General features: G+C 39.2%; 3 protein-coding genes across 3 annotated transcripts in view; all 3 read left to right on the forward strand.

Moving 5' to 3' along the window:
* Positions 1-1,023, forward strand: part of LOC121139782 (FK506-binding protein 4-like) — a 29,732-nt gene extending 28,709 nt beyond the window's left edge. Inside the window, exon 4 of the mRNA XM_040743773.1 lies at positions 896-1,023. Within this exon, the coding sequence (XP_040599707.1) occupies positions 896-1,023 (128 nt within the window). The remainder of the gene's footprint in view (positions 1-895) is intronic.
* LOC110342141 (golgin subfamily A member 6-like protein 22) lies at positions 775-3,779 on the forward strand. The gene is made up of 3 exons (XM_040743868.1): positions 775-2,157; positions 2,275-2,376; positions 3,577-3,779. Exons 1-2 carry the CDS (start codon positions 1,032-1,034, stop codon positions 2,364-2,366), a joined length of 1,218 nt encoding a protein of 405 aa, XP_040599802.1. The 5' UTR covers positions 775-1,031; the 3' UTR covers positions 2,367-2,376; positions 3,577-3,779.
* A 12,773-nt stretch (positions 3,780-16,552) lies between these two features.
* On the forward strand, positions 16,553-19,198 carry LOC121139849 (golgin subfamily A member 6-like protein 22). Its single transcript, XM_040743869.1, has 3 exons — positions 16,553-17,639; positions 17,728-17,829; positions 19,014-19,198. The coding sequence occupies exons 1-2, from the start codon at positions 16,811-16,813 to the stop codon at positions 17,817-17,819; spliced, it is 921 nt and encodes a 306-aa protein (XP_040599803.1). The 5' UTR covers positions 16,553-16,810; the 3' UTR covers positions 17,820-17,829; positions 19,014-19,198.
* The last annotated feature ends 8,070 nt before the right edge of the window (positions 19,199-27,268 follow it).

The raw sequence follows: 27,268 nt of genomic DNA on the forward strand, positions 1-27,268 counted from the left end.
CTGAGAAAATTTTTCTCTTTTTGTATACATTTATAGGAGGATTAATGTGGATTTCACTGTGAGAGTTAAATATTTTCCAGGTCCTAGTTTGTTTGACTTTTCACTTTCAACCCCTAGTTTTGACTGTAACCATTTAAAATTTCCACTATTTGGCTCTTTCCTGTTTCCTTTATTTTTACGACTCCTTAAATATGAGCTATACAATGATTGGGTTTTTAATTATTTTAGATCTTATTTTCTATGTGTATTGGTGCTATTTCTGGTATGTATGCCTGTACATCATATGTATACAATACCCAATGAGACTAGAAGGTACAAGATGTCCTGGAAGTTGAATAACAAATGGTTGTTAACCACCACGTGGGTGCTGGGAATCAAACCTGGGTCCTATGGAAGAGCAGTAAGTACTCTTCTGAGCTATTTTTCCTTTCCCTCTACAATTGTTTTATAACTGTCTATATTGGAATAATTCCTGCCAAATAGAAATCACTGCAGTGAGGCTCATTCATGTTGATACACTATTATTGTGCTGACAATATGAAGTGTAAAAGACAGGGCTCCTATCACCTTAAAAGTTTGCCAAGACAGTAAGGCCTCAACGGAAAAAGGTGTGATTCAGAGCAGTCCCTTGAATTCAAGGGCCGTTATCCCCGATTGGACACAAAGAGTGTCAATCACTATGTCTCGGCGAATGAGCTTACAGTTCTGGTGACGTGTGAGAGGGGCAATTATTACCCTTCAAGGCTCCGCCCCCTCATACCTGGTCCTCAGCCATCTTGTGGCCCACCTCAGTCCGTTGCTCCTCCTGGTGCTGTCTAGCCCTTCTTTACTCAGGTGCTCCACACGTACGAACTCCATAGGTTCAATAGTGGAAAACCTTCTCTACTGCTCTCAGTGCCTCCAAGGAGGCACCGGCAGCCAACATCCTCACTCTTCTTCGTGGTAGTCGCCTTCACAACAACGCCTCAGCCCACCAACCCCTTCAAAGCTCAGCGTTTCAATAAGATCTTCGCTGTCAGGTAGTTTCTATCATGTCAGCTGTTATAGAGCAGGAGCCTAGATCACCTGATCAACAGCAAGAAGGTGGCGGGATGGGGCACGATTCGAGACAAATTGTCTTACACGTGCTTCCAATCAACCATGCTAATGATGACATCGATGGAACCATAGCGTTTCTGGTTTCTCAAGCAGTCATGAGAGCAACGGTGGAGGAAGGGTGTGGGCAGGAGGAAATGTGGCCTGGAGTTGAGGAGGTGTGGCCTCACGTGGAAGACATCTGGCGTGAGGAAGATGTCTGGGCAAAGGCGGAGGAAGGGTGTGGGCAGGAGGAAATGTGGCCTGGTGTTGAGGAGATATGGCCTCAAATGGAAGATATCTGGTGTGAAGAAGAAGTCTGGCCTGATGTGGAGGAAGGGTGTCAGCAGGTGGAAATGTGGCCTGGTGTTGAGGAGATGTGGCCTCAAATGGAAGACATCTGGTGTAAGGAAGAAGTCTGGCCTGATGTGTTGGAAGGGTGTTGGCAGGAGGAAATATGGCCTGGTGTTGAGGAGATGTGGCCTCAAGTGGAAGACATCTGGCGTGAGGAAGTCATCTGGGCAACAGTGGAGGAAGGGTGTGAGCAGGAGGAAATGTGGCCTGGTGTTGAGGAGATGTGGCCTCAAGTGGAAGACATCTGGCGTGAGGAAGACTTCTGGCCTGATGTGTTGGAAGGGTGTGGGCAGGAGGAAATGTGGCCTGGTGTAGAGGAGATGTGGCCTCAAATGGAAGATATCTGGTGTGAGGAAGAAGTCTGGCCTGATGTGTTGGAAGGGTGTTGGCAGGAGGAAATGTGGCCTGGTGTTGAGGAGATGTGGCCTCAAGTGGAAGACATCTGGCTTGAGGAAGACGTCTGGCCTGATGTGGAGGATACCTTGCCTGAAGACGAGGAGGTGTGGCCAGACTTGGAAGATGACTGGTATGTCTGGAACAATGACCAGGAGAATGAGGAAGCTGAGGAAGCAGAAGATGACCAGTGCTACAATAATGAGGAAGATGAGGAGGAGGGCAATGATGACAACTATGAATATGAAGAGAAGGAGTATGAAGAGCAGGAGGAAGAGGATCATGAAGGGGATAAACCAGATGAGTTTCAGGGGGAGGAGATCATCCTGCATGCCTGTGAGTTCACCTAAGGGGGGGGTTAGGTCCTGATAGAGAAAATTTGTTTCTCTTAAGTATAGCACAACACTAAATGTGTATACATGATATTGATGACCGCATTCTGCTTCACCCAAGGCAAGGCCCGAAAAGTTCAATGCCTGAAAAATCACATATTCAGGAGAGAGGAGAAATCTCCAAGAAGTCCAGACCTGGCAAAGGAAGCATAAAATTGGAAGGGTGAGTGTCTAATAGAAGTACCTCCAATATGGCTATCTTTTTGTAATATCCCAAAAGGAATCTCAAAGTGCATAACACAGCTCAGAGGAAGCTGAGGGTGACATGTTCCAGTACAGTGAGTCCTTGACTAACACTTTTGTACTTTATCAGTTGCTGATTTTAGCAACAAAGGAGACAAGACCACCAAACATCAGCAAGGCTGTTTACCATTCAGTATCTTTTGGTATTGGTAACTCACTTGCAGGCTATATACAGATAACTTGGGATTCAAATGGAAGCCCAATTCTATAAATACCCTGATATTGGGTTATTAGGAGGGAGTGGCTTGCTGCTTTTTACCAATCTGTTTGATGAGATTACCAATTCAGCATACAATCTTATGTTAGTTGACTGTTGGTTGTTAAGGAATGTTTAGGAAGGAGCTTTGGAGGATGGAGAGACCAGAGGCAACAGCAAGCAAATCCTATATATTGTTTTAGGATGAAAGTTTTAAGAATGCAAAGATGATCTAATGTAGGATGATCAAAGGCAATGTTGAAGAGCTATGAGAATACTTGAAATTTGTAAATTCAGATATGAAGAGGTTGGGGGATATCAATGAGCCAGATGCACTAGACAGTTTGTCTTCAAACACAACAAATACTTTTTCAATAAAGCTGTAAACATATTTAAAATTCAACATAATGGAAACGATTGTACTTCCTTCCAAAGGACCAAAAATGATCAAAAGGACAGGATGTTCATGCTATTAGGAAAGGGGGAAAGCACCCTAAAGAAATGTATGCATTAGCAGAAATGTGAAGTTCAGAAATATATCTACCACTGGAAAGATTCCAAGAGTACTGGATTTTATTTGCCTACTTCTTTAAATGGAAGGGCACGATAATTTTTAAAATTATGGTTTATTAGAGTACAGAATATTTTAATATAGAATAACTTCTTTGTATCTTTGCAAGGTCATAGTATATCCAGAAAAAAAACAAGTACTTTCTGGTATTGGGGAAATTTTCAGGGTCAGCTGATTGAAGGCATTTGATGATAGAAGTATCCTGATACACAAGTGTTTGTGTTTCAAGAAGAAAATATGCTCATTTTTTGTTAAGAAAACAGAAATATATGATAGACAAGCATAAGACTGAAAAATAACAGTAGTTCATGTTAATGTTTTTCAGTTGTTAATTATCTCTTATTCTTCTACAGATAGAGGGCAAAGGAAGCTATGAATGAAGATGGAATTGATGAATAGTTTCTTCATGTTTTTGAGATTTTCTAATGTTAATTCACAGATGCAAATCATCACAAGTGATACTGTTCTAAACTTCTTCATCTAAAAGTATATACTGAAAACTTATCCCAATGTTTAATTATTCCTTAAATTAAAATTAAAAATCATTTGAAATGAATGAATTGTAGAGGTTGTTCTGTCAATAATACTAACTCAAGTTGACTGATGTATATTTTTGTTGTAGCCTACCAGTCGCAGAAGCAGATCACTTTTAACTGTTTTAAATCCTCTTATTCCACTCTCAATAAATTGCATTAGTAAATTTAAACCATTTATTGAGAAAAACATAGATGCAAAAGACCTAACCTGGTTGGCTAATTGTGGGTGTTGTGGGTGTCAGTTGGGGTCCCTGGACAGCCTGTGGTGTATCTGTCAGTGGAACCAGCATTTATCCAGAGTGCACAAATGGACTTTTGAAGCCCATTACCTGTGGAGAGATACTCTCTCAGTCTAGACACATGGGGAAGGGTCTAGGTCCTACCCCAAATGATGTGACAGACGTTGATGATCCCCCATTGAAGGCTTCACCCTCCCTGAGGAGTTGATGGGGGTGGGGTTGGGGATATGGTGGGGAGAATGGGAGGACAGGAGGGAGAGGGAACTGGGATTGGCATATAAAATAATATTGTTTACAAATTGAAAAAAAACACAGATGGAGGCCTAGCATAGTCTGAATTGTATTCACAGAAACTGACAAATGACCCATTTTGTCTGGAAAAGAGATGAGGCCCTTGAACACAGGGAAAACAAAAGCCACCGCAGCACCTGGAAATTTGAGAGCAAAGCCAACTCCTTGACTCTATTCAAGATGCACTGGATAGTATATTCTAAAATTGACCAGGCAGAGCTTCTGAACTCCTTATGCTTATTCTTAATGTCAACATAATTTGAAAATTGCTAATTCAGAGTAATACTCCACTATTACTGGACCAGCATAATATCATTGAATTGAGTCCCTTTAAAATAAATTGAATAAAACAATAAATACTGGATCCTGGATGAGGTACGGTAAAGGGAGATCCCACAATCCTCCGAGGCCTAAGACACAGAGAAAGACCTGAAAAGGAATACTTTGGATGGTGTAGTGGAGAAAAGCATATAAGAAAAATAGGGAATTTATGGATGCATTATAACACACATAAAGTTTAAAAACAAACATGTAAAACATCAATGACTACAAGTATTTAAGCATATATAGTAAAGTGAATATGTGTGATGCATGCTTATGTAGCATGCAAAGAATCTTCTATAAGAATGAAAATAACTATTTAGGATTACTGGCTATATTTTTTAGAAAAAAAGGAGTATTTAAAGGGTAGGGGTACATGGTGAACTTCAGCTGCATCATACTATATCACTTAGGGTAGTTCAAGTGTGTATACATGTAAGTACTCACTACACCTTTGTCTAGGTTAGCAATGTTCCCAGAAGGGAAATGAAAAACAGGAGGGGTAAGAAAAAACGGTTCATCAACTGGAATCTGTTTAAGAGAAAAAGATGGATGTGACAGATTAGAGAATCAGAGGAAAAGGGACAGGATGGAAAGGGATGTTCTAACAGTATTATAAGGCTTCATAGGTGCTCGTTTGTCTTAATGCCTTCCGTTGTATTCTTTGGGGCTACATCTCATTTTACCATATTATGAAGCATTATTTACATATATACCATTGTCATTCTCTAGAGGTCAAGTTTCTAAATTATTAGGAACTTTTAAAATTTGATTTCCACATCTTTTTTAAAGTACCTATCATTGTGTTTTCCACTTGGTAGATGTTTGATAAACATTTCTTTAAAAAGAATCCTTGCTTAATGCACACCGTATTCCATTTTGGGTCACCAATGTTGACATTAAAAAAACATTATCAGTGATGGGATAATAAGGACCAGAACAGAAATAGACAGAATGGATTCATTATAGTATAATATAACATATAAGGGTAAGTATAAGCCTCTAATAATTTATTGCATATTTTTTAAAACTAGAGGAGGAAGGTTTTAATTATTTACAAAGTAATAATTTGTGAGGAAAATCAGATGTCAGTTATTTCAGTGAACTATCATAAGAAAGCTGAAACAGTGACTGGAGTAAGAGCTCAGTGGTTAAGGGAACTTGATATTGATGCTTTTCCAGAGGCCCACTGTTTGGTCCCTAGCACATACATGGTGGCTCACAACTGCCTGAAATACACAATCAGTGGTTCTCAAACTTCCTAATGCTGTAACCCTTTAATACAGTTCCACATGTTGTGGTGAGCCTCAATCATAAAATTGTTTTCATTTTTACTTCATAACTGTAATTTTGCCTCTGTTATAAACCATAACGCAAATATCTGATATGCAGATATCTGATTTGCAACCCCTGTGAAAGGCTTGTTTGACCGCCTCAAAGGGGTTGCAACTCACAGCTTGTGAAATGTTGCTGTAGATCAAGGAACTCCAATGACTTTATGGTGTCCATGCCTGGGGTGCACATTAACTCACACAGGAATACACACAAATAAAAACAAGTAAACATTTAAAAGAAAGTTAAAAAAACTAAATGAATCATGGGCTGAAAAAGCAAAAGTTGATATTATAACAACACCTCATCAAATGGTAAATATAAATGAAAAGACAGAGAATATTTTTAAAACAAAGCAATCTTCTGTAGCTGAAAACAAAAAAACATGAAAAAATATTAGAGCACCTCAACAGTAGATGAGAATTATGAGAATAATTATAAAATCTGAAGACAGATGATAAATCTTCATACCACCAATGAAAAGTCTATAAGTGAACATTCTTAATAATGTGAAAAATGTCCACCTAGCTATAATTTTAGTGTCTCAAGAGAATAAGCAGGAAGGGAAAGTGGAGGGCATTTGTCCTCTGAAAACCTACATGACCAGATAGCATGCATCTCACTCACACACACACACACACACACACACACACACACACACACACACGCACACACACACACACGCACGCACGCGCACACACACACGGGTGATAATTTGAATCCCCTCACACAAAAGAGTATCAGTAATAGTAATTATATGATTAATGAAAGTCTTATCTATTCTCCTTCCTTAATCATATGAAGAGCAATTATATAATATAATATTTAGAGTCAGTCCCATTTTGGCCCCTGCCTTGGGCTTGTTGTGAGTACGGGCTCTATTCCTGGCCCTAACATGGACATCCCCCTGCTTCTGTCTCCCTGGGCATGTTCCATACCTAGGGTGGACCCGCCCTGCCAGATAGATCCACCCTGAGTCTGGCCACACCTCAGTCTTCAGTCCCCTCTGACTCCTCCCCTGTGCTTGAGGTGAGTGGGGGCTCTGCTCTGGGCCCCAACTCCCGACATCCCCTTGCTTCTACCTCCCTGGATGTGCTCTGTGCCTAGAGTGGACCTGCCCCACCAAAAAGGACCTCCCTGAGTCTTGCAACACTTCAGTCTTCAATCCTCTCTGACCCCTGCCCTGTGGTTGAAGTGAGTGGGTGCTCTGCTCTGGGCCCTAACTACCAACATCCCCCTGCTTCTCTCTCCCTGGGTGTGCTTTGCACCTAATGTGTACCCACTCTGCAAGAAAGGACTACCCTGTATCTTGCCACACCTCAGTCTTCAGTCCCCTCCAGCGCCCTCCCTGAACTTGAGTTTTCAGTCTGCTCCAGCATCTGCCCTGCGGTTCAGAGTGTCTCAGACCCACCTGCACCCATAGTGAGACCCATCAGAGTATTGGATCTGCTGGAACGCACTGGAAGAGAACCTTAGACCCAAACCCAGAAGCTCCCAATGAAAGAAGTGATGGGAATACGGCAATATAAAAACACAGTCAACAACAGAAAAAAAAACCAGTATGACACCACCAGAGTCCAGAGACTCTACACCAGCAAGACATGAACATTTCAACACAGATGAAACATAAAAGAATGACATTTAAAATAACCTCATGAAAATGATAGAGGCACTCAAAGTGGATATGAGAAAATCCCGTCAAGAAATGGAAGAAAAAACAAACCAAAAACTACAAGGAAATCCAAGAAAAATAACAAAACAGATGAAGGAAACAATTCAAACAGTCCAAGACCTGAAAAGTGAAATGGAGGCAAAAAACCCTCAACCTGAGGTAATGCTGGAAATAGAAAAGCTGAATAAACAATCAGGGACTATAGATGCAAGAGAATACAACAGATAGAAGACAGAATCTCATGCACTGAAGATAAACTAGAGCAAATAGATTCATCAACAAAAGAAAGTCTTAAATCCAACAAATCCTTGACACAAAATATCCAGGAAATATGGGACACCATGAAAAGACCAAACCTAGGAATAATATGTATAGGAGAAGGCAAAGAAGCCCAACTCAATGGTGCAGAGAACATATCCAACAAAGTCATACAAGAGAACTTTCCCAACCTGAAGAACAAGATGCCTATGAAAGTACAAGAAGCTTACCAAACACCAAATAGACTGGACCAAAAGAAAAGTTCCCTTGCCACATAATAATCAAAACACCAAAAATACAGAATAAAGAAAGAATATTAAGAGAAGCAAAGGAAAAAGGTCAAGTAACATAAAAGGCAAACCTATCAGAATTACACCCAACTTCTCCATGGAAACTCTGAAACCCTGAAGGTCATGGATAGATGTTCTACAAGCTTAGGAGACCACAGTTTCCAGCCCAGACTACTATTCCCAGAAAAACTCTCAATCATTATAGAAGGAGAAAACAAGGTATTCCATGACAAAACCAGATTTACACAATATTTATTCATGAATCCAGCCCCACAGACAGTTCTAGAAGGAAAACTCTAACCCAAAGAAGTTAACTACACTCACAAATAGGGGAAAAATTCATACACAATACCACTACCAAAACCGTATCCAAAGCAAACAAGAATCAACAACCAATGATCACTAATATCCCTGAATATTAATGGTCTTAACTCACCTATATAAAGACAAAGGCTAATAAAATGGATACGAAGACAGATTCCATGGTTCTGCTGTATACAAGAAACACACCTCAATTTCAAAGACAGATATTACCTCGAGGTTAAGGGTTGGGAAAAGATTTTCCAATCAAATGGACATAAGAAGCAAGCTGGCATAGATATCCTAAAATCTAATAAAATAGAGTTCAAAGGAAAATAAATCAAAAGAGATGAAGAAAGTCATTTCATATTCATCATAGGAAAAATCCATCAGGATGAAGTCTCAATTCTGATCATATATGCCCCAAATACAAAGGCACCTGTCATTATAAAATACACCACAAGAATGGTGAGTGTATAGGTAACTATTGTAGAAGGTACTTTCAAGAGAAATTCGCAACGTAAGTGAGTCAGCAATTTTTTGAGACCGGACCAAAACCCTGAAAGGCAGTGTGCATCTCGCCTGCACAGCATTTTATTTCCACATCCGTATGTGCCTCTAGCCACTCCCAGTATGGTCAACGGCACAGGTATCTAAAGTCTCTCCCTACAATTCCCCTTTTAGTCTAAAGAAGATATTTAAAATTAAAACAAAACTACATTGTGTTAACATGCAAAATATCTCAAACATATGTAAAGCATATATACATAGAAGATGATAAGGATATTAATACATAGAAAGAAGACTTTACACAGTATGGCGAATTTTGATAAACAATTTATAAATTACCAGAAGATATAATAATCTACCTATATCCCATCCTAAGCATATCTATTCCATCTAAACCTAAGCTTATCTGAAAGAGATGCCCAGGTCTGAACACCTCCTTCCAATCCCAAGACTAAAAAATTTGGGATTCTGTAGGAAGAAAATGTTAGTGTAGTGAAAGTCTCGAATAGACTGGCTACAACATTTGTACCCAGTCTCTGTTTAGCAGGAGATACTTGATTGAAGTTCTTGACCTAAGTTCCAATCTTGATTGAAACTCTTGTCTGAGACTCTGGCCAGAGTGTAAAAGGTACACCATATCAGTTCATTGCTCTGGAGTTTTGTAGAGCAATGTAGTCCCAAATCAGTTTCAGGATGGTACTTGTCAGTTCAGATGCATCAGGTGTGATCAGATGGAATCGATGAAGTAGGGCAGTTCAGAGGCATCAGTTCTGATCAGGTGGAGTCAATGAAGTAGGTCCCCATTTTCTTTCCCAAAGTTTTTGAAGATTGCTCTTAAAAAATTCCTTGTTCTCTGGAATACTCAAACATTAATGTTTACAGAGAAATTTCAACTTTTATATGTATGCATACCAGGAAAGGCAACAATAAGGAAGATAGTAAAAATGTGGGAAATTAGACTTTCGGGAAAGGAACCGAGTATAAACAGATGACAATCCCAAGTTTTGTTTTCTTCTATAATATATCAATGGCTCCATGTTATAATACATAAATTCTGAATTTTATTTTAACAAAGTGCTTAGATTTAGAGGAAGAGAGCCAATCCAACTCCAAAGCCAGTTTCAGTTTAGGTGAATTGGGACCAAAAGAGCATTAGGATGTAAAGAGAAATAGATATGATAAAGCCAAAATTAAGTGAATTAAACATTGATACCAAGCATTAGATTCTTTTTTGTTTGATGGTCCTTTGGGTAGCCATCCTCTCTTCTTCAGGATTCCACACAGTCAGTATGTTCTTGCTGTTTGGAGATGGGTTTTGTGAAGACAAAAACAAAACATTTCCCTTTCCTTTTTTGAGATCTCCATATACCTGATGGAATATGACTTTGTGGATGATCTGTGAACTTTCCTCCTCCTGAGGTCTCTCCTGTTCAGATCGAATCTTGATCAATTTGAATGGAATCCAAAGCTTTTCTTCTCTTGTGGAAACAAAGGCAAAACCCCTTCCCCAACGTAACACATATCCTGGTTTCCAAACTGAGGTCATAACATCCTTGAAATACACCAGCTGATTTAATTCAGAAGTTTTTTCTGTAGTCCAGTGTCTTACCGAAGCTGTTGGTCCTTTCTCATTAGCAGAAATAAAGTTTAATGTTAATAAAGCATTATGTAATCTGTGTTTGGGGGGTCTTTGTTCCCCCTGGTTGTTTACGGAACATTTCTTTTAAAGTTCAGTTAGATCTCTCAATCACTGCTTTTCTTGTAGGATTGTAAGGTACAGCAGTTACATGTTGTATGTTATAACATTTGAAATACTGTTCCAATTTTCTGGAGACACATGCTGGAATATTGTCAGTTTTTATTTGTGCAGGTATACCTATAACAGCCATCACTTCTAAGAGGTGTGTGATAACAGAAGCAGCCTTTTCAGAACTAAGAGCAGTAGCCTATTGGAAGCCTGAAAGTGTGTCCATGGTGTGGTGTACATATTTCAATCTTGCAAATTCTGGAAAGTGAAATACGTCCATTAGCCAGATTTCACTTCTGTGAATATCTTTGAGATTGCCGCCTGCTGGTAATGGAGTTTGATTATAGAATGAACAGGTGGGGTGTTTCTTACTATTTCCTTGGCTTGTTTCCAAGTGATAGAAAAAATCTTATTTAAGCCTTTGATACTAACATGTGTCTTTTATGAAATTCTGAAGCTTCCATCACACTTCCTATTAATAAACAATCAATCTCATCATTACCTTGTTCTAGAGGACCTGGCAGACCCGTATGGGATCTGATGTGTGTTATGTATACAGGATGAGTTCTATTTCTGATGGTTTACTGTAATTGTACAAACAATGAGGTTAATTCTGTATCATCAGGAACAAATTCTGCAGTCTCAATGTATAAGACGACTCTCTCTGCATACCGAGAATCCATAACTATATTGAGAGGCTATGTAAAGGCTTTATGTACCATGAGAATGGCATACAACTCTGCCTTTTGTAGAGAGTTGTAAGGGCTTTGAAATACTTTACTTATACTTCCTGATTTATAATCTGCCTTACCTGACTTGTTTGTATCAGTGTAGAATATAAGAACTCCAGAGATAGGCGATATTCTTACAACCCACAGAAGAATCCAAAATGTTTTTTCTATGAATTTGATTCTGTTTTGAGAAAATTATTACTAATTGTTCCCACAACGTCACTGCAAGCCCTTTGCCAACATTTATTATCCTTCCATAAGGAGGAAATTTCCTTATTTGTTAAAGGTAAAATAATTTCTGCTGGGTCCTCTCCAGTCAGTTGATGAAGTCTTAACTTACATTTTAATATCAAATCAGAGATCTTGTCTATATGTCTTCACTTTTTTGTTCTGTTTGTGTGGCAAAAATACCCATTCTAGTATTATGCCTTCCCTCTGCATTAAAATCCCTGAGGGGTATTCTCTAGATGATAAAATAACCAGAATGCAGTACAGTTTTGGATCCACATGTTCTACATGTGCCTCTAATATTCTGTTCTCTATCCATTCTTAATCTTTTTCAGCTTCACATGATAATATTCATGGACTATTTAAGTCCTTGTTTCCTTTTAGGGCCATTTTCAAGTGTTTTAAGTCATGCCCTTTTACTTCAATAATTGTCTGTAGTTCAGAAATTTTTCCTAGTAGTTTTTGAAGATCATTAAGAGTATGATAATGATCTCTCCTAATCTGTACTTATTGTGGTCTAATTTTATGTAGGACTATTTTATAGCCCCAATAATTAATAGAATCACCTCTTTGTATTTTTCTGGGGCAATCTGTAATCCCCAGTGAGGTAAAATTTCTTTTACTGCCTCAAATATCTTTTCCAACATAACTTCTTTCAAATCAGTCAACAATATATCATCCATACAATAATATATTATGTGTTATGAAAATTGTTTATGAATTATTTCCAAGGGTTTTTGCACAAAATACTGGCATAAAGTCAGACTATTTAACATTCCCTGTGGCCGAACCTTCCATTGACATCTTTGTACTTGTTTAGAATTATTATAGGTAGGCACTGTGAAGGAGAATTTTTCCCTACCTTTTTCTTGTAAAGATATAGTGAAGAAGCAATCTTTTAGATCTATAACTATAATTGGCCATCATTTAGGAATCAGAGAAGGTAATGGCATCCCAGGCTGTAGAGAGCCCATAGGCTGAATTACCTTGTTGATAGCTCTCAGATCAGTAACCATCCTCCATTTCCCAGACTTCTTTTTTATAACAATTATAGGAGAATTCCATGGACTGGTAGATTCTTCAATATGTCCAGCATTTAGGTGCTCCTGACCAGCTTTTATAAAGTCTCTAGCTTCTCAGAGGTCGTAGGCCTTGACCTACCAAGACAGGTTCATCTGTTAGCCATTTTAAGGGTGAATACTTTTGGTTCCTCTGTAGGTGTGGCAATAGCATCCTGTTTCTGTACATCCTGTATGTTTGGCATCTGTTTAATGGAGTGCCTTACAATATATTTCTACCACTAAGAGCTTGTTTATGATTCATATCTGACACAGGAGAAATGTTAATCTGTGTATTCCATTGCTGTAATAGATCACGACCCCAGAGATTTATAGTGATGTCTGTGACATATGTCCTCAGTCTTCCTCTTTGTCCTTCCGGACCTAAACAGTCAACCCATCTCATTCTTTGTTTTACTTGAGATAGGGTTCCAATCCCTAAGTATTGAATGTTTACTTTTTATGGGCCATCTGAAAGGCCAAGACTTTTGATGGTGATGTCAAAGCCAATGTCTAAAATTCTGATAATCACCTTATTATTCACTTTAACTGATAACTTGAGTCTGTGATCCTATATAGAAGTTTTACAAAATATACGTTTCTTTTATTTCCTGAATTTACAAATGGTTCATCCTCAGTAGCTAATCTATCATCCAGAGCCATATTATTTACAATAGGCAGTGGATCTTCTAATTGTCCTGGGAGAGACTGTCCTCCACTGTGACTGGGAATAACCAGACCACTTTTGACATGGGGACCTTCGAGAGACCCCTTGAGCAGTTTCCTGATTGCAAAGGGTTACATTGCTAGTCTGTGTTCGATCAACATTCATTGGTCCAGTGTCAGCCTTTGCCACATCTTTTACATCATCCAGAAGGCTAAGGCCTTTTGTTCGAATCATTCCTAGGAGGAGGATTATTTCTAGGAAGGCATTGTCTACAATTCCTTCTTAGATGTCCTATTCTTCCACAGTTAAAGCATTTAGTATTTCAATGTCTTTTGAAACCTCTGGAGATTACCTCTCCTACCCAAGCTTCTATATCATCACAGTTAAGGCATTGGGCATCTTGGTGCCTTTTCAAACCTTAAGAAATTGTTTCTCATACCCAAGCTTCTGTTTGCTGAACTTTATATTCAAGGTTAGCTGTATAGAGAGCCCATTTTTCCAACGATGCCAATCTTCTTTTTAATGGCCAAAGTTGTTTGCATAGTGGATTTGCATTCTCATAAGCTAAAGATTCTATAAGTATTCACCTAGATTCTGAATCTGTTACCTTTACTTCTACTGCTCTGGACAATCTTTCCAAAAATTCAATGAACCTTTCTCTTGGACCCTGTACCACTTTGGTATAGGGTTCTATTGTCTGTCCTGTTTCATAAACCTTATCCAAAGAATTCAAATCTGCTATATGGCATAAAGACAATATGTGTTCACCATATGCAACTTGAGCCTGTTGATCAGCATAAGCACCCTCACCAAGAATATCATCTTGGGGTGCTTCATAGCGTTTCTTTAATCCTTGGATCTCTAGGGCTTTTGCCTCTTTCCTCCATAAAGCTCTCCATTGTATTTGACATAAATTTTTGAGCACCGCTGAGGCCAATTTGTTCCAATCCCTAGGGGTCACCCTATTTGTGGTTGCCCATGAGTTCAGGAGCTCCCTGACATAGTGAGAAAGAAGACCATGTGAGATAATGGCTTCTTTGATTTGTTTTAGGTACTTCATCAGTATCAGTTCCCATTGATAAGCAACAAAGCCATTTGAGTGTTTCTTCGTTGTTGGTTTTTCAGTCATGGATACTGAGAAGACCATAGGAGAGGGAATAACAACCTTAGGGATGTCTTCCAAGCATCTGAGAGGTATAGGTAAACCTCTGCCATGACCTGTTGCTTGTATGTATGATTCAGAAGTATCAGATTGGACGTATACTGAAACCTGCAATCTATTTATCTGAGCTCTTGAAGTTCTTGGGTCAAATAAATTTCCAAGGACTTTAAGGAGTCGTTCATTGTTTTGGATTCATTATTTATATGCGATTCCAAACATTTAATATTTTCATCCTTAGAAATTATATGAATGACATGTAAGTTGCCTTCCAAAAACAGTGTTCTATCTGTTAGTTTGTAATTACTCTCAGACATGGAGCAGGCTTTTTTGTTTAAGTATTTCAACATTATGTTCCAATTTTTCTATTCTGTCTGTTGAATCAGTACATATTGAACATATTTTTCCAGAAGGCAATTCAATTTTATGTTCCATATTTTTCAACCTGTTTGTCAGATCTTCATTATCATTTTGAATATACTGAATATATTTTTACCAAACCTTCCTTCCCATTCTCTAAAACATTTTCTATTGTCTGAATTCTTTGTACTAGGTATTTATACCCATCCTCTGATGACCGAATAATTTTGACATTTTTGCCCTATTCTTGAACCATATCTTTAATGAAATTGTATGCATTACCAAACTGATAACCATTACAGCAGATATAATGTATATACCAGATAGGGTCTCAACCTCTTCCATTACATACATACAAGAAACAAGAAAAGTCCTAACATCCTGCATTGTAATGTTATTTGCCATATGTAAAGAGCAGTTAATCTTATTACCAGTTTATATACTACCAGAATACAGCTTAGCTTCAACAATTCCAAACTGAAGTGTGCATTTTTATTTGCAGTAACTGCGTTTGGCCAGTAGGTGCCAGAGGTGTACCGCCAAACACTGTTCTGTTGTGGGTGCTAAGAGTTTTTCCAATGGAATCTGAAAAAGTTCTAAGTAGCTTTTAATTGAAATTTAGAGAGCAGGCTTTTGCTAATAGGAAGGGAAAAGAGCTTCATGTAGATTGCAGGGACCCGCTGGGAGGAAGGGGCCAAGTTCAGCAGGCTGCCAGTAAAGGAGAACTTGGCTACCAGAGAACTCTTGGGAGACTTCAGAACCTTACCTGCAAGCAAACCCAACAGCATCTGAGGTGCTTGTTCCAGCTGTGAGATGCAGCAGGGGAAGCATCAGGAATCTTGCCTTGCCAAGCTTTGAGAATGCACGAAGTGGTAGAGAATCGTCTGTTTGCTGGATACAGCTAAGCAATAGGACTACCTACTTGTATCCAGAGCTTGCAGGGCAGGCAATGTTTGGGCCGCAGAAGAGCAGCCGCTTCAATAGCACCTTCTTGATCCGGGTTCCAATAGCAGCTTCTGACAGCAAATTGTCTCCGTAAAATAAACCACATGTTTGCTGAGGGTACAGGTAACTACTTAATTTAGAAGGTACTTACAAGTGAAACTGGCAACCCAGGTGAGTCAGCAGCTTTCCGAGAAAAGAACGCAGTCCCAAAAGAGAGCAAGTGTCTATCATGCACAGACATTTATTTCCATATCCGTATGTGCCTCTAGCCACGCCCAAAATGGGCTTGGTCCTTGGCACAGGTACCTAAAATATCTCCCTACAGGCACTTATATACCTAAAAGAAACATCACTAGAACTCAAATAACACATTAAATCCACACACTTATAGTGGGAGGCTTCAACACCACACTCATTCATGTTGATACACTATTATTGTGCTGACAATATGAAGTGTAAAAGACAGGGCTCCTATCACCTTAAAAGTTTGCCAAGACAGTAAGGCCTCAACGGAAAAAGGTGTGATTCTGAGAAGTCCCTTGAATTCAAGGGCCGTTATCCCCGATTGGACACAAAGAGTGTCAATCACTATGTCTCGGCGAATGAGCTTACAGTTCTGGTGACGTGTGAGAGGGGCCATTATTACCCTTCAAGGCTCCGCCCCCTCATACCTGGTCCTCAGCCATCTTGTGGCCCACCTCAGTCCGTTGCTCCTCCTGGTGCTGTCTAGCCCTTCTTTACTCAGGTGCTCCACACGTACGAACTCCATAGGTTCAATAGTGGAAAACTTTCTCTACTGCTCTCAGTGCCTCCAAGGACGCACCTGCAGCCAACATCCTCACTCTTCTTCGTGGTAGTCGCCTTCACAACAACGCCTCAGCCCACCAACCCCTTCAAAAGCTCAGCGTTTCAATAAGATCTTCGCTGTCAGGTAGTTTCTATCATGTCAGCTGTTATAGAGCAGGAGCCTAGATCACCTGATCAACAGCAAGAAGGTGGCAGAATGGGGCACGATGCGAGACAAATTGTCTTACACGTGCTTCCAATCAAACATGCTAATGATGACATCGATGGAACCATAGCGTTTCTGGTTTCTCAAGCAGTCATGAGAGCAACGGTGGAGGAAGGGTGTGGGCAGGAGGAAATGTGGCCTGGAGTTGAGGACATGTGGCCTCAAGTAGAAGACATCTGGCGTGAGGAAGACTTCTGGCCTGATGCAGAGGAAGGTTGTGGGCAGGAGGAAATGTGGCCTGGAGTTGAGGAGGTGTGGCCTCAAGTGGAAGACATCTGGCATGAGGAAGATGTCTGGGCAAAGGCGGAGGAAGGGAGTGGGCAGGAGGAAATGTGGCCTGGTGTTGAGGAGGTGTGGCCTCAAATGGAAGATATCTGGTGTGAGGAAGAAGTCTGGCCTGATGTGTTGGAAGGGTGTTGGCAGGAGGAAATGTGGCCTGGTGTTGAGGAGATATGGCCTCAAATAGAAGACATCAGGTGTGAGGAAGACGTCTGGCCTGATGTGGAGGACATGTGGCCTGAAGACAAGGAGGTGTGGCCAGACGTGGAAGAGGACTGGTATGTCTGGAACAATGTCCAGGAGAATGAGGAAGCTGAGGAAGCAGAAGATGACCAGTACTACAATAATGAGGAAGATGAGGAGGAGGACGATGATGATAACTATCAACATGAAGAGAAGGAATATGTGCAGGAGGAGGAAGAGGACAACAAAGAGGACAAACAAGAAGAGGTTCAGGGGGAGGAGACCATCCTGCATGCCTGTGAGTTCACCTATTGTTTCTCTTAAATATACCACACCACTAAAGTGTGTATATGTGATATTAACAACTGCATTCTTCTTCACCCAAGGCAAGGCACAAAAAGTTCAGTCCCTGAACAATCACAGATTCAAGAGAGACAAAATATCCCCAAGAAGTCCAGACCTGGCAAAGGAAGCATAGAATTGGGAAGGTGAGTGTCTAATTGGAGGAGCTACTTCCAGGACCGCTATCTTTTGTAACATCCCCAAACAATCTCAAGGTCCATAACACAGCTCAGAAGAAGCTGAGGGTGACACATTCCAGTACAGTGAGTCCTTGACTAACACTTCCATACTTTATCAGGTGCTTACTATGCAACAAAGCAAACAAGGTCACCAAACATCAGTAAAGCTGTTTGCCATCCAGTATCTGTTGACATTGGTAGCTCACCTGCAGGTCATACACAAAAAACATGGGGTTCAAGTAGAAATGCACTTCTATAATTACCCTGCTATTGTGTTATTTGGGGGGAGTAACTTGCTCCTTTTTGCCAATCTGTTTAATAAGATTACCAATTCAGTATACAATCTTACATTAGCTGACTATTGTTTGTTAATGAATGTTTAGGAAGGAGCTTGGGAGGATGGAGACACCAGAGGCAAACAGCAAGCAAATCCTACATATTGTTTTTGAATGAAAGTTTTAAGAATGCTAAGATGATCTAGTGTAGGATGATCCAATACAATACTGAAGAGCTATGAGAATACTTGAAATTTGCAAAAATCAAATATGTAGAGGTTGGGGGAAATGAATGAGACAGATGCACTAGAGAGTTTGTCTTCAAACACAACAAATGCTTTTTCAATGAAGGTCTAAACATATTTAAATTCAACAAGATGGAAATGATTCTACTTCCTTCCAAAGGATCAGAAATAATCAGAAGGACAGGATGTTCATGCTGTTAGGAAAAGGGGCAAAGCACCCTAAAGAAATGTATGCAGCAGCAAAATGTGAAGTTCAGAAATGTATCTACCACTGGAACACTGCCAAGACTACTGGATTTTGGTTGCCTACTTCTTTAAATGGAAGGGCATGAAAATTTTAAAAATTAGGGTTTAGTAGAGGACACAATATTTTAACATAGAATAACTTCTTTGTATCTTTGCAAGGTCATGGTATAGCCAGAAAAAAACATGGCCTGCCTGGTATTAGGGAACCTTTCGGGGTCGGCTGAATGAAGGCATTACATGATACAAGTGTGCTGTTAAACAGTGCTTGTGTTTCAAGAAGAAAATATGCTCAATGGTTTTGCTAAGAAAACAGAAAGATATGATAGACTAGCTTAATATTAATGTTAATGTTTTCAATTGTTAATTGTCTCTTATTCTTCTACAGATTGAGGGCAAAGGAAGTTATGAAGAGGGAATCGATGAATCGTTTCTTCATGGATTTGAGATCTTCTAATATTTATTCACAGTTGCAATTTATCACCAGTGATACTGTTGTCAACATCTTCATCCAAAAGTATATACTGAAAACTTCCATTGCTTAATCATCCATTAAATTAAAATTGAAATGCATTTGAGATGTGTGAATTGTAGAGGGTTTTGTATCAATAATACTAACTCAAGTTGACTGATTTATATTTTTGTTGTAGCCTAACAATCCCAGAATCAGATCACTTTTAACTGTTTTAAGTTCTCTTACGATACTCTCAATGAATTCTATTAGTAATTTAAACCATTTATTGAAAAAAAACAGAGATGCATAAGACCTAACCAGGCTGCCTGAATGTGGGTGTCAGTTGTGGGGCCTTGACAGTCTATGGGGCCTCTGGCAGTGGAACCAGCATTTATCCAGGGTGCACAATGAACTTTTGAAGCCCATTCTCTATGGAGGGATACTCTTTTAGTCTAAATACATGGGGCAGGGCCTAGGTCCTGCCCCAAATGATGTGACACACTTTGACGATTCCCCATGGAAGGCCTCACCCTCCCTGAGGAGTGGATGAGGGGTGGGGATGGGTGTATGGTGGGGAGGATGGTAGGATGGGAGGGAGAAGGATCTCAGATTGGCATATAAAATAAGATTGTTTACAAATTGCAAAAAAAACACAGATGGAGTCCTAGCATAATCTGAATTGTATTCAAAGAAACTGACCAGTGACCCATTTTGTCTGGAAACAAGATGAGGCCCTTGAACACCCTTGAACACCTTGGGAAAACAAAAGGCACTGCAGCATATGGGCGTTTGTGAGCAAAGCCAACTCCTTGACTCCATTCAAGATGCACTGAATAGTATATTCTAAAATTGATGACGCAGAGCTTCTGAAGACCTTTAGTTTATTCTTAATGTCATCATAAGTTGAAAACTGCTAATTCAGAATAATGCTCCACTAATATTGGACCAGCATGATATTATTGAATTGACTCCCTTTAAAATAATTTGAATAAAACAATAAATACTGGATCCTGGATGAGGGATGGTACAGGGAGTTCCTACAATTCTCCGAGGAAAAAGACACAGAGAATGTCCTAAAAAGGCAAATATTGGGTGCTGTAGTGGAGAAAAGCATATAAGAAAAAAGGGAATTTATGAATACATTATAACACACATAAAGTTTTAAAACACATGTAAAACATCATTAACTGGAAGTATATAAACATATAGTAAAGTGAATATGTGTGATGCATGCTTATGTAGCATGCAAATCATCTTCTATGAGAATGAAAGTACCTATTAGAATTACTGGCTATATTTTTACGAAAAAGGGAGTATTTAAAGGGTAGGGGCACGTGATTGACTTTAACTGCATCATACTGTATCACTTAGGTTAGTTCAAGGGTGTATACATGTAAGTACTCACTACAACTTTGTATAGGTTAGCAATGTTTCTGGAAGGTAAGTGAAAAGCAGGAGGAATAAAAAAAAGGTTCAACAACTTGAATCTGTTTAAGGAAAAAAGATGGATGTGACTAGAGTAGAGAATCAGAGGAAAAGGGACAGGATTTGGGGGTGGAAATCTATGATCTACCAGTACATAAAGTTTCATAGGTACTCATTTGCCTTAATACCTCCCATTGTATTCTGTGGAACCCCATCTCATTTCAAAATTTATGAAGCATTATTCACATGTATACCATTGTCATTCTCTAGAGGTCAAGTTTCTAAATTATTAGGACCTTTTAAAAGTTTGATATAAGTATCTTTCTTAAAGTACCCATCGTTGTGTTTTCTACTTGGAAGATGTTTGATAAACATTTCTTTAAAAAATGCTTGCTTAATGCACACAGAATTCTATTTGGGTCACCAATGTTGACATTAAAAAACATATTATCAGTGATGGGATAATAAGGACCAAGACCGAAATAGACAGAATATATTCATTATAATGTTATATAATACAAAAGGGTAATTATAGTCTAAAATTATTTATTGCATATTTTTTAAAATCTAGAGGAGGAAGTTTTTAAGACTCCCAACACAGAAATTCAAATGTTTTATTATATAGTGTGACTAAGTTTGATTCTATCATGAAACATTGTATATAAATATATGTGGCATACTATCACACTATACTCCTTAAACCTGGTCTATAGAGCAAGTTCCTGGACAGGCTCCAAAGCAATACAGAGAAACCCTGTCTTGACAAACCAAAGACAAAACAAAAAACAAACAGAAAAGAAAATATACAACCAGATCCACCACCTATAGAAGCTTTCAAAGTGCTACACAGATGCTAATTTTCTCATCACTGCCAGTGCTATTGGATCTGCTAGGCCACAATGACCAAATAGCACAGAATTTTACATGATTATCTAGAACTATTATGAGGCATTTTCTTGTTCTGGGACATATCCAAAAGTGGAAGCTTTTCAGGTGACTAAAATAAATGGGTATGTTTTGTAATCCCAAATACATATATTATTCTTTCACAATAAAAAATAAGTCCACGAGACATCATGACCTGGTAGTGGGCAACAGATGCAACTTCAATTTCCACTTAGAAGAAATAATTTCAACATGATTTAGACCACTGATTACCTAGAAGATGTGCTAAAGACACAAGTCCCTAAATTTCTGTGGGACTCACATACTCTGTAGTGTAAACATGTCTTAACAACACTACATCCTGCTCATCAGCTCCAGTCCACAGCAACCAGTCACAAGTGATGCTGGCTAGAAGATCGAAGTCTGACTGACTGATGTGCCATGATTCTTCCAGAGGTTCTATCTGCATTGACTTGTATGGGATCGGGACATTAGTTTCTGCCCAATGTTATATTTTCCCAGTCGTAAACTGAGTTCCACAACAAACTCCTGGGCTTAATACCCTTCTCTCCTCCCAATGAATACAATCCACAGTATATACAGCAGAATAATATCCAGCTATATTAAAAAGAAAATGAAACCATAGCTTATACGGCAACATGGATGAGATTGGTAATCATTATGCTAAATTAAATAATCCAGGCACAGAAAGACACATACCACATGATCTCATTCACACGTGGATAAAAACATCAATTTCATAGACAATGAGAGCACAGTATTTGTAATCAAAGGCCTGGGAGAATGAGGAGTAGGATAGAAAGATGTTGAACAATGAGTATTATGATGTACTTAGACAGGGATAATGAATTTTGATATGATATTGCTCAGTCGAATGACTACAGATAATGATAATGTATTGTGTATTTCGAAAAAGAAGAGATTTGAATATTTTCACCATAAGAAATGATGCTTGAGAAGCTAGATGTGTTTACCCTAACATAAATATTGCATAATTTGTGCATGTACTGAAATACCACATGCCTGTCACAAACATATCTTGAGTGTGCAGTTTTGTATATTAGCTACAAAGTAAACTTTAAGTAAAAATACAAGGAAAAGGTGACAATCAAATATTGCAGAAAAAAGTTTACAAATGGTAAATAAGCATATAAGAAAAACAGGTCTCTATAAAATGCCTAAAATCATTAGTAATCAAGGAAGTGCGAATCAGAACCTGTATATTTAACATAAGAGATTCACACTATGTACCAACTACAGGTAAAGATGTGAATGACTGACTTAATGTACTTCTAATGAGAATTCAGTAGGCAATTACTGTAAAAAGAGTTTTTCTTTTTCCTATTCTTTTGTGGCGTTTTAGAGACAGGGTTTCTCTGTGTAGCCCTGGCTGTCCTGGAACTCACTCTGTAGACCAGGCTGGCCTCAAACTCACAGACATCATCCAGCTTCTGCCTCCCTAGTGCTGGTATTAAAGGTGTGCACCACCACTGCTCGGCAGAGTTTTACAATTTCTTAAAATGTTACATAAACGAACTATAGAAATGATCCCTGAATGCCGGGCGTTGGTGGAGCACGGCTATAATCCCAGCACTCGGGAGGCAGAGGCAGGTGTATCTCTGTGAGTTCGAGGCCAGCCTGGTCTACAAAGCGAGTTCCAGTACAGCTTCCAAGACAATACAGAGAAACCCTGTCTTGAAAACACCAAAAAAGTTACATAAACAACAACCAGATGATCCGTTCATTCTACTCCTAGATATTTGTCCAAAAGAAAGAAAAATTGTGCTCATACATCACAGGCCTACCTATGAATATATGCAACAGCTTTATTTGTGACTCCCAAACCTGTAATCAAAACTTAAATTTATGAAAAACTCTGGCATATTCATTTAATATAATATTTAATAGTAATAAAAAGAATGCACTATTGGTACATGTAATAATAGTAATAGATCTCAAAATAGCCATTATGAGTAAAGAATAGTGACAAAACTTGGTCACTGTACAAATGTTCTGGGTGAGGGGAGACATTTGTGGAGCAACAGAAAGCAAATGAATGATTGGAGATAAGAACTCGAGAAGGAAGTCTTATGAAAGAATATGGGAAAATTTGTTATCTTGGTTGTGGTAGTGATTTAAATAATTTTAAGTCAGAATTTATGGTGTTATAACTCTTAAGTATATGCTGCTTATTTATTATATGTCAATTGTTCTTCAAGAAAGCTAATTTTAAAAAGAAAGTAATGAAACACTGGGATTGTTTCTTAGTTTTACCCTGAATCTATAACAGGAATCCCCTAAGCTGGCAATTTCTAGATAATATAAATTTCTTTCTCACGATTCTGATCAAAGCATCAACAAGGGGTAGGGGTATAGCTCAGTTGGTACAGTACTTGTCTAGCATGCAGGAAGCCCTGGGTTTAAACCTCAACATCTCATAAAAACAGGTACATGGCTGTAATCCCGGTACTCAGGAGGTAGAGGCAGGAGATGACATGTTAAGCAAACTGGGCTACATTAAGACCTTATCTCCAGACAAAGGCTTTGCCAAGTATACTGGCTTTTGCCTTTAATCCCAGTATGTGGGAGGCAGGAGGATCTCTGTGAGCTTGAGACTAGCCTGGTCTCTATAATGATTTCCAAGACAGCCAGTAGTGTCTAGAGAGCGCTTGCATCTTCTCATTGCATTCTTATATGGAAAGAGGTGAATGCCGTGTATTGGTACAACAAAAAATTTGACGAGTAAAGTACCTCTGCGAAACCTATTTGGTTTTTTTCTTTTCTTTATAATTTTTACTTTGGTTTGAAGTTTTGATTTTTTTTTAGTTTTTAAAAAATCTTTAACAGTTTCATACATTTACATGATGAATTGGTGTGGAATAATGCCCTTGTATACTGTAAAGGTTTGTCACTTGTATCGGTTTAATAAAACACTGATTGGCCAGTAGCCAGGCATGAGATGTATAAGCAGGGTTACCAGACGAGGAGAATTCTGGTATGTGGAAAGGCAAAGACAGAGTCGCCAGCCAGATGCAGGAGAAGCAAGATGAGAACGCCTTGCTGAGAAAAGAGATTGAATGGCTGCAGAAGTGGGCAGGACAGAAACTTCCATCTACAATGAATATTAGTTTTTCCTCATTCTGTTTCCCTCCTCCACCATCCCCTCACACATGGAAACCCTTCTTTCCAGTAAGCCTTCCTCACACTATCTTTTTGTGTGTGTCCTGCTGAATAGTTTCTTACCTGAGCACGGGTAGCAGAGTATTTGCTGGAGCTAAGGCAACTTAACCCCCCACAACCATTCAATGCAAATAGTCATTTAGGGGGATTGGTCTCATGGACCATTCCCATCCATGAAGAAGTGTTGACTGATCAATCCTATTCAGGTCTTTAGCAAATAAGCACAGCGTCAGAGAATTCATGAGTGTAATGATTAAATCGTGTCCAGAAGACACCTTTTTACTGTCCATGTCACCATACTCTGGCTCTTATATTTTTTTCTGTCCCTCTTGTTTAAATTTTATTTCATTTTGCTTATCTTATTCTACTTTATTGTATTTGTATGGGTGTTTTTCCTGCATGCATGTCTGTACACCATGTGCATGCAGTGCCCAAGCAAACCAGAAGAGGGCAGCAGATCCCTAGAGCTGGAATTTGTAGAGCATTTTCAACTGCCATGTGGGTGTTGGGAATTAGAACCCAGATCCATTGGAAGAACAGCAAGTTCTCTTAAGGTCTAAGCCATCTTGCCAGGCCCCTAACCCTCTCCTTTGATGTTTTCTGAGCCTGAGTGAATGTGATATACCTGTCTCATTTAGGGCTGAGTATACTACCATCATTTAATCTCTGCACATTAGCCAGTTATGGATTTCTGCATTAACTGTTACCTGATGGAGTAAGAAGCTTTTCTGATGATGGCTATGTGTAGCACTCATCTCAAATGGCATTCAGGACTTCAGTCCAATTATCATGGGGTCTCTTTTATAAAAGCCTTAACACCATTCACAATGTAGAAAGCTTCTGACTTATTCAATTCCCCAAAGACCTCTCCTCTCTACATTATCACATGGGGTTTTAAATTCAAACATACAAATTTGGGGAAACATACACATCTACACAATTACAAATGGTCTATCCATATGAGATGGCAATATATTACTGCTAAAATTGTTTATTTGAAGTTATATAAAAGCTTGTCAAGATAGGTGTTTGGTATCAAAGCAAAATCAATAGTTCCATTAATCTTATTGTCATATTTTTGAAACAAAATGAATGAATTTAATCAATATGTTAAAAGAATGTAAAATACCAGCAATTAACAGAGAATATTTGGGGAGATAGGCAAGGAGTGGGAACAGTAGATATATGGTCGTATACCAACACATCTTGTGAAAACTAGCTTCATATCAACTTGATAAAAGCTATAGTCATCTGGGGAGTACATGACCTCAATTGAGAAAATGCCTCCAGAAGATCTGGCTGTAAGAAGACAAGTCTGTAGGGCACCTTCTTAATTAGCGATTGATGTGGGAGGCCCAGCCCATTTTGGGTGGGGCCACCCCTGGGTTGGTGGTCCTGGGTTCTATAAGAAAGTAGGTTGAGCAAGACATGAGGACCAAGAAAGTAATCAGTACCCCTTCATTGCTTCTGCATCAGCTCCTACCTCCAGGTTCCTGCCCTGTTTGAGTTCCTGTCCTAAGTTCCTTCATTGATGAACAGTGATGTGGAAGTGTAAGGCAAATAAGCCCTTTTCCTCCCTAAGTCTCTCTCTACAATGGACTGTATTCCCTCAGATCCTGGGTTAAATAAACTCCTTAAGTTGATTCTTCTCCAGTATTTTGGCTATGGTAAAGAGAAAAATAATTAATAGAGAAAATTGGTACTAAGAAATAGGATCTTGCTTTGAAAATACGGCTAGTTAGTTCTGAGGTCATTAGGATTGCTTCATGTGAGGAATGTAGAACATTCTGAAACTCTGACCTAGAAAAATCACTAGAACAGAAGAAGCTGAGCTTAATGACAAATTCTTGTGAGAGGTAGGAAGACCAGAATGTCGAGAGGCGTAGGGACCCTGCAGGCCTAACTCATGATGCTTCAGGGAGTAAGGACTCTAAAAGAAAATGTGCTGGAAGCAAAGAAAACGAGTCTGTCTGCATTCTACCTGTGTCCCGAGATCTTTAAAGTCAAAAGTAATGAACCAGTTTGTTTGGAAGAGGAACCCTCAAGAGAGGACATTCAGACCGTGACACAATTACTGTTCACCTCTTTCATGCAGGTCTGCAGTGAGCAAGAGCAGCAAGTGGAGAAACGTAAGAAAAATGTAGTTTTTCAAGGAAAGGGGCAAGCAAGAGCTTAAAAGTGTAGACAAGATGAATGGAAATGTAGATGTAATTGTGCATTAAATAGAAACCTGGTGTTCTATATTGCAGTAAAGGTACTCTGAGAATAAGGCCTCACTTATTAAGGGCTCCTACATGTATGTGTAAAGGTGAATTCATTTGAAGGGAGGAAACCTAATCAGATGCTGCTGAAGGAATTTCCTGTTGGAAAACAGCTGCCTATGGAAGTGTTTCTCCAGGGTCAGCAAACAGAAGCAAATTGAAGGAAGATGTAATTGGACAGGCTCAATCTCAGGTTGGCAGTGTAACTTTTTAGTATCATCCATGTGAGACTTGTTCCATTGAACGAGAGATGCTAAGAGTAAGGCAATCAAAGTTCCTGATGGCTACTGAGGCAAGGCAATGTGTGGCAGGGCTGGAGTTCCTACAAGGACATCCTGAGAGGCCACTGTGTGAAGCTCCGAAAGTGAAGCTCATGTTACAAGGGAGATACCAAGGATTCCAGGACCATGAGACAGC

Source organism: Mesocricetus auratus, unplaced genomic scaffold (genome assembly GCF_017639785.1).
Source record: "Mesocricetus auratus isolate SY011 unplaced genomic scaffold, BCM_Maur_2.0 Super-Scaffold_100003, whole genome shotgun sequence".
Lineage (NCBI taxonomy): Eukaryota > Metazoa > Chordata > Mammalia > Rodentia > Cricetidae > Mesocricetus > Mesocricetus auratus.

What these genes read in the sequence shown, in the direction of transcription:
- LOC121139849 (XM_040743869.1), top strand. Translation starts at nt 16,811, where the DNA reads ATGTCAGCTGTTATAGAGCAGGAGCCTAGATCACCTGATCAACAGCAA. An exon ending in GGAGACCATCCTGCATGCCT is followed by an intron (nt 17,640 to 17,727) that starts GTGAGTTCACCT and finishes TCTTCACCCAAG; the next exon opens with GCAAGGCACAAAAAGTTCAG.
- LOC110342141 (XM_040743868.1), top strand. Translation starts at nt 1,032, where the DNA reads ATGTCAGCTGTTATAGAGCAGGAGCCTAGATCACCTGATCAACAGCAA. An exon ending in GGAGATCATCCTGCATGCCT is followed by an intron (nt 2,158 to 2,274) that starts GTGAGTTCACCT and finishes GCTTCACCCAAG; the next exon opens with GCAAGGCCCGAAAAGTTCAA.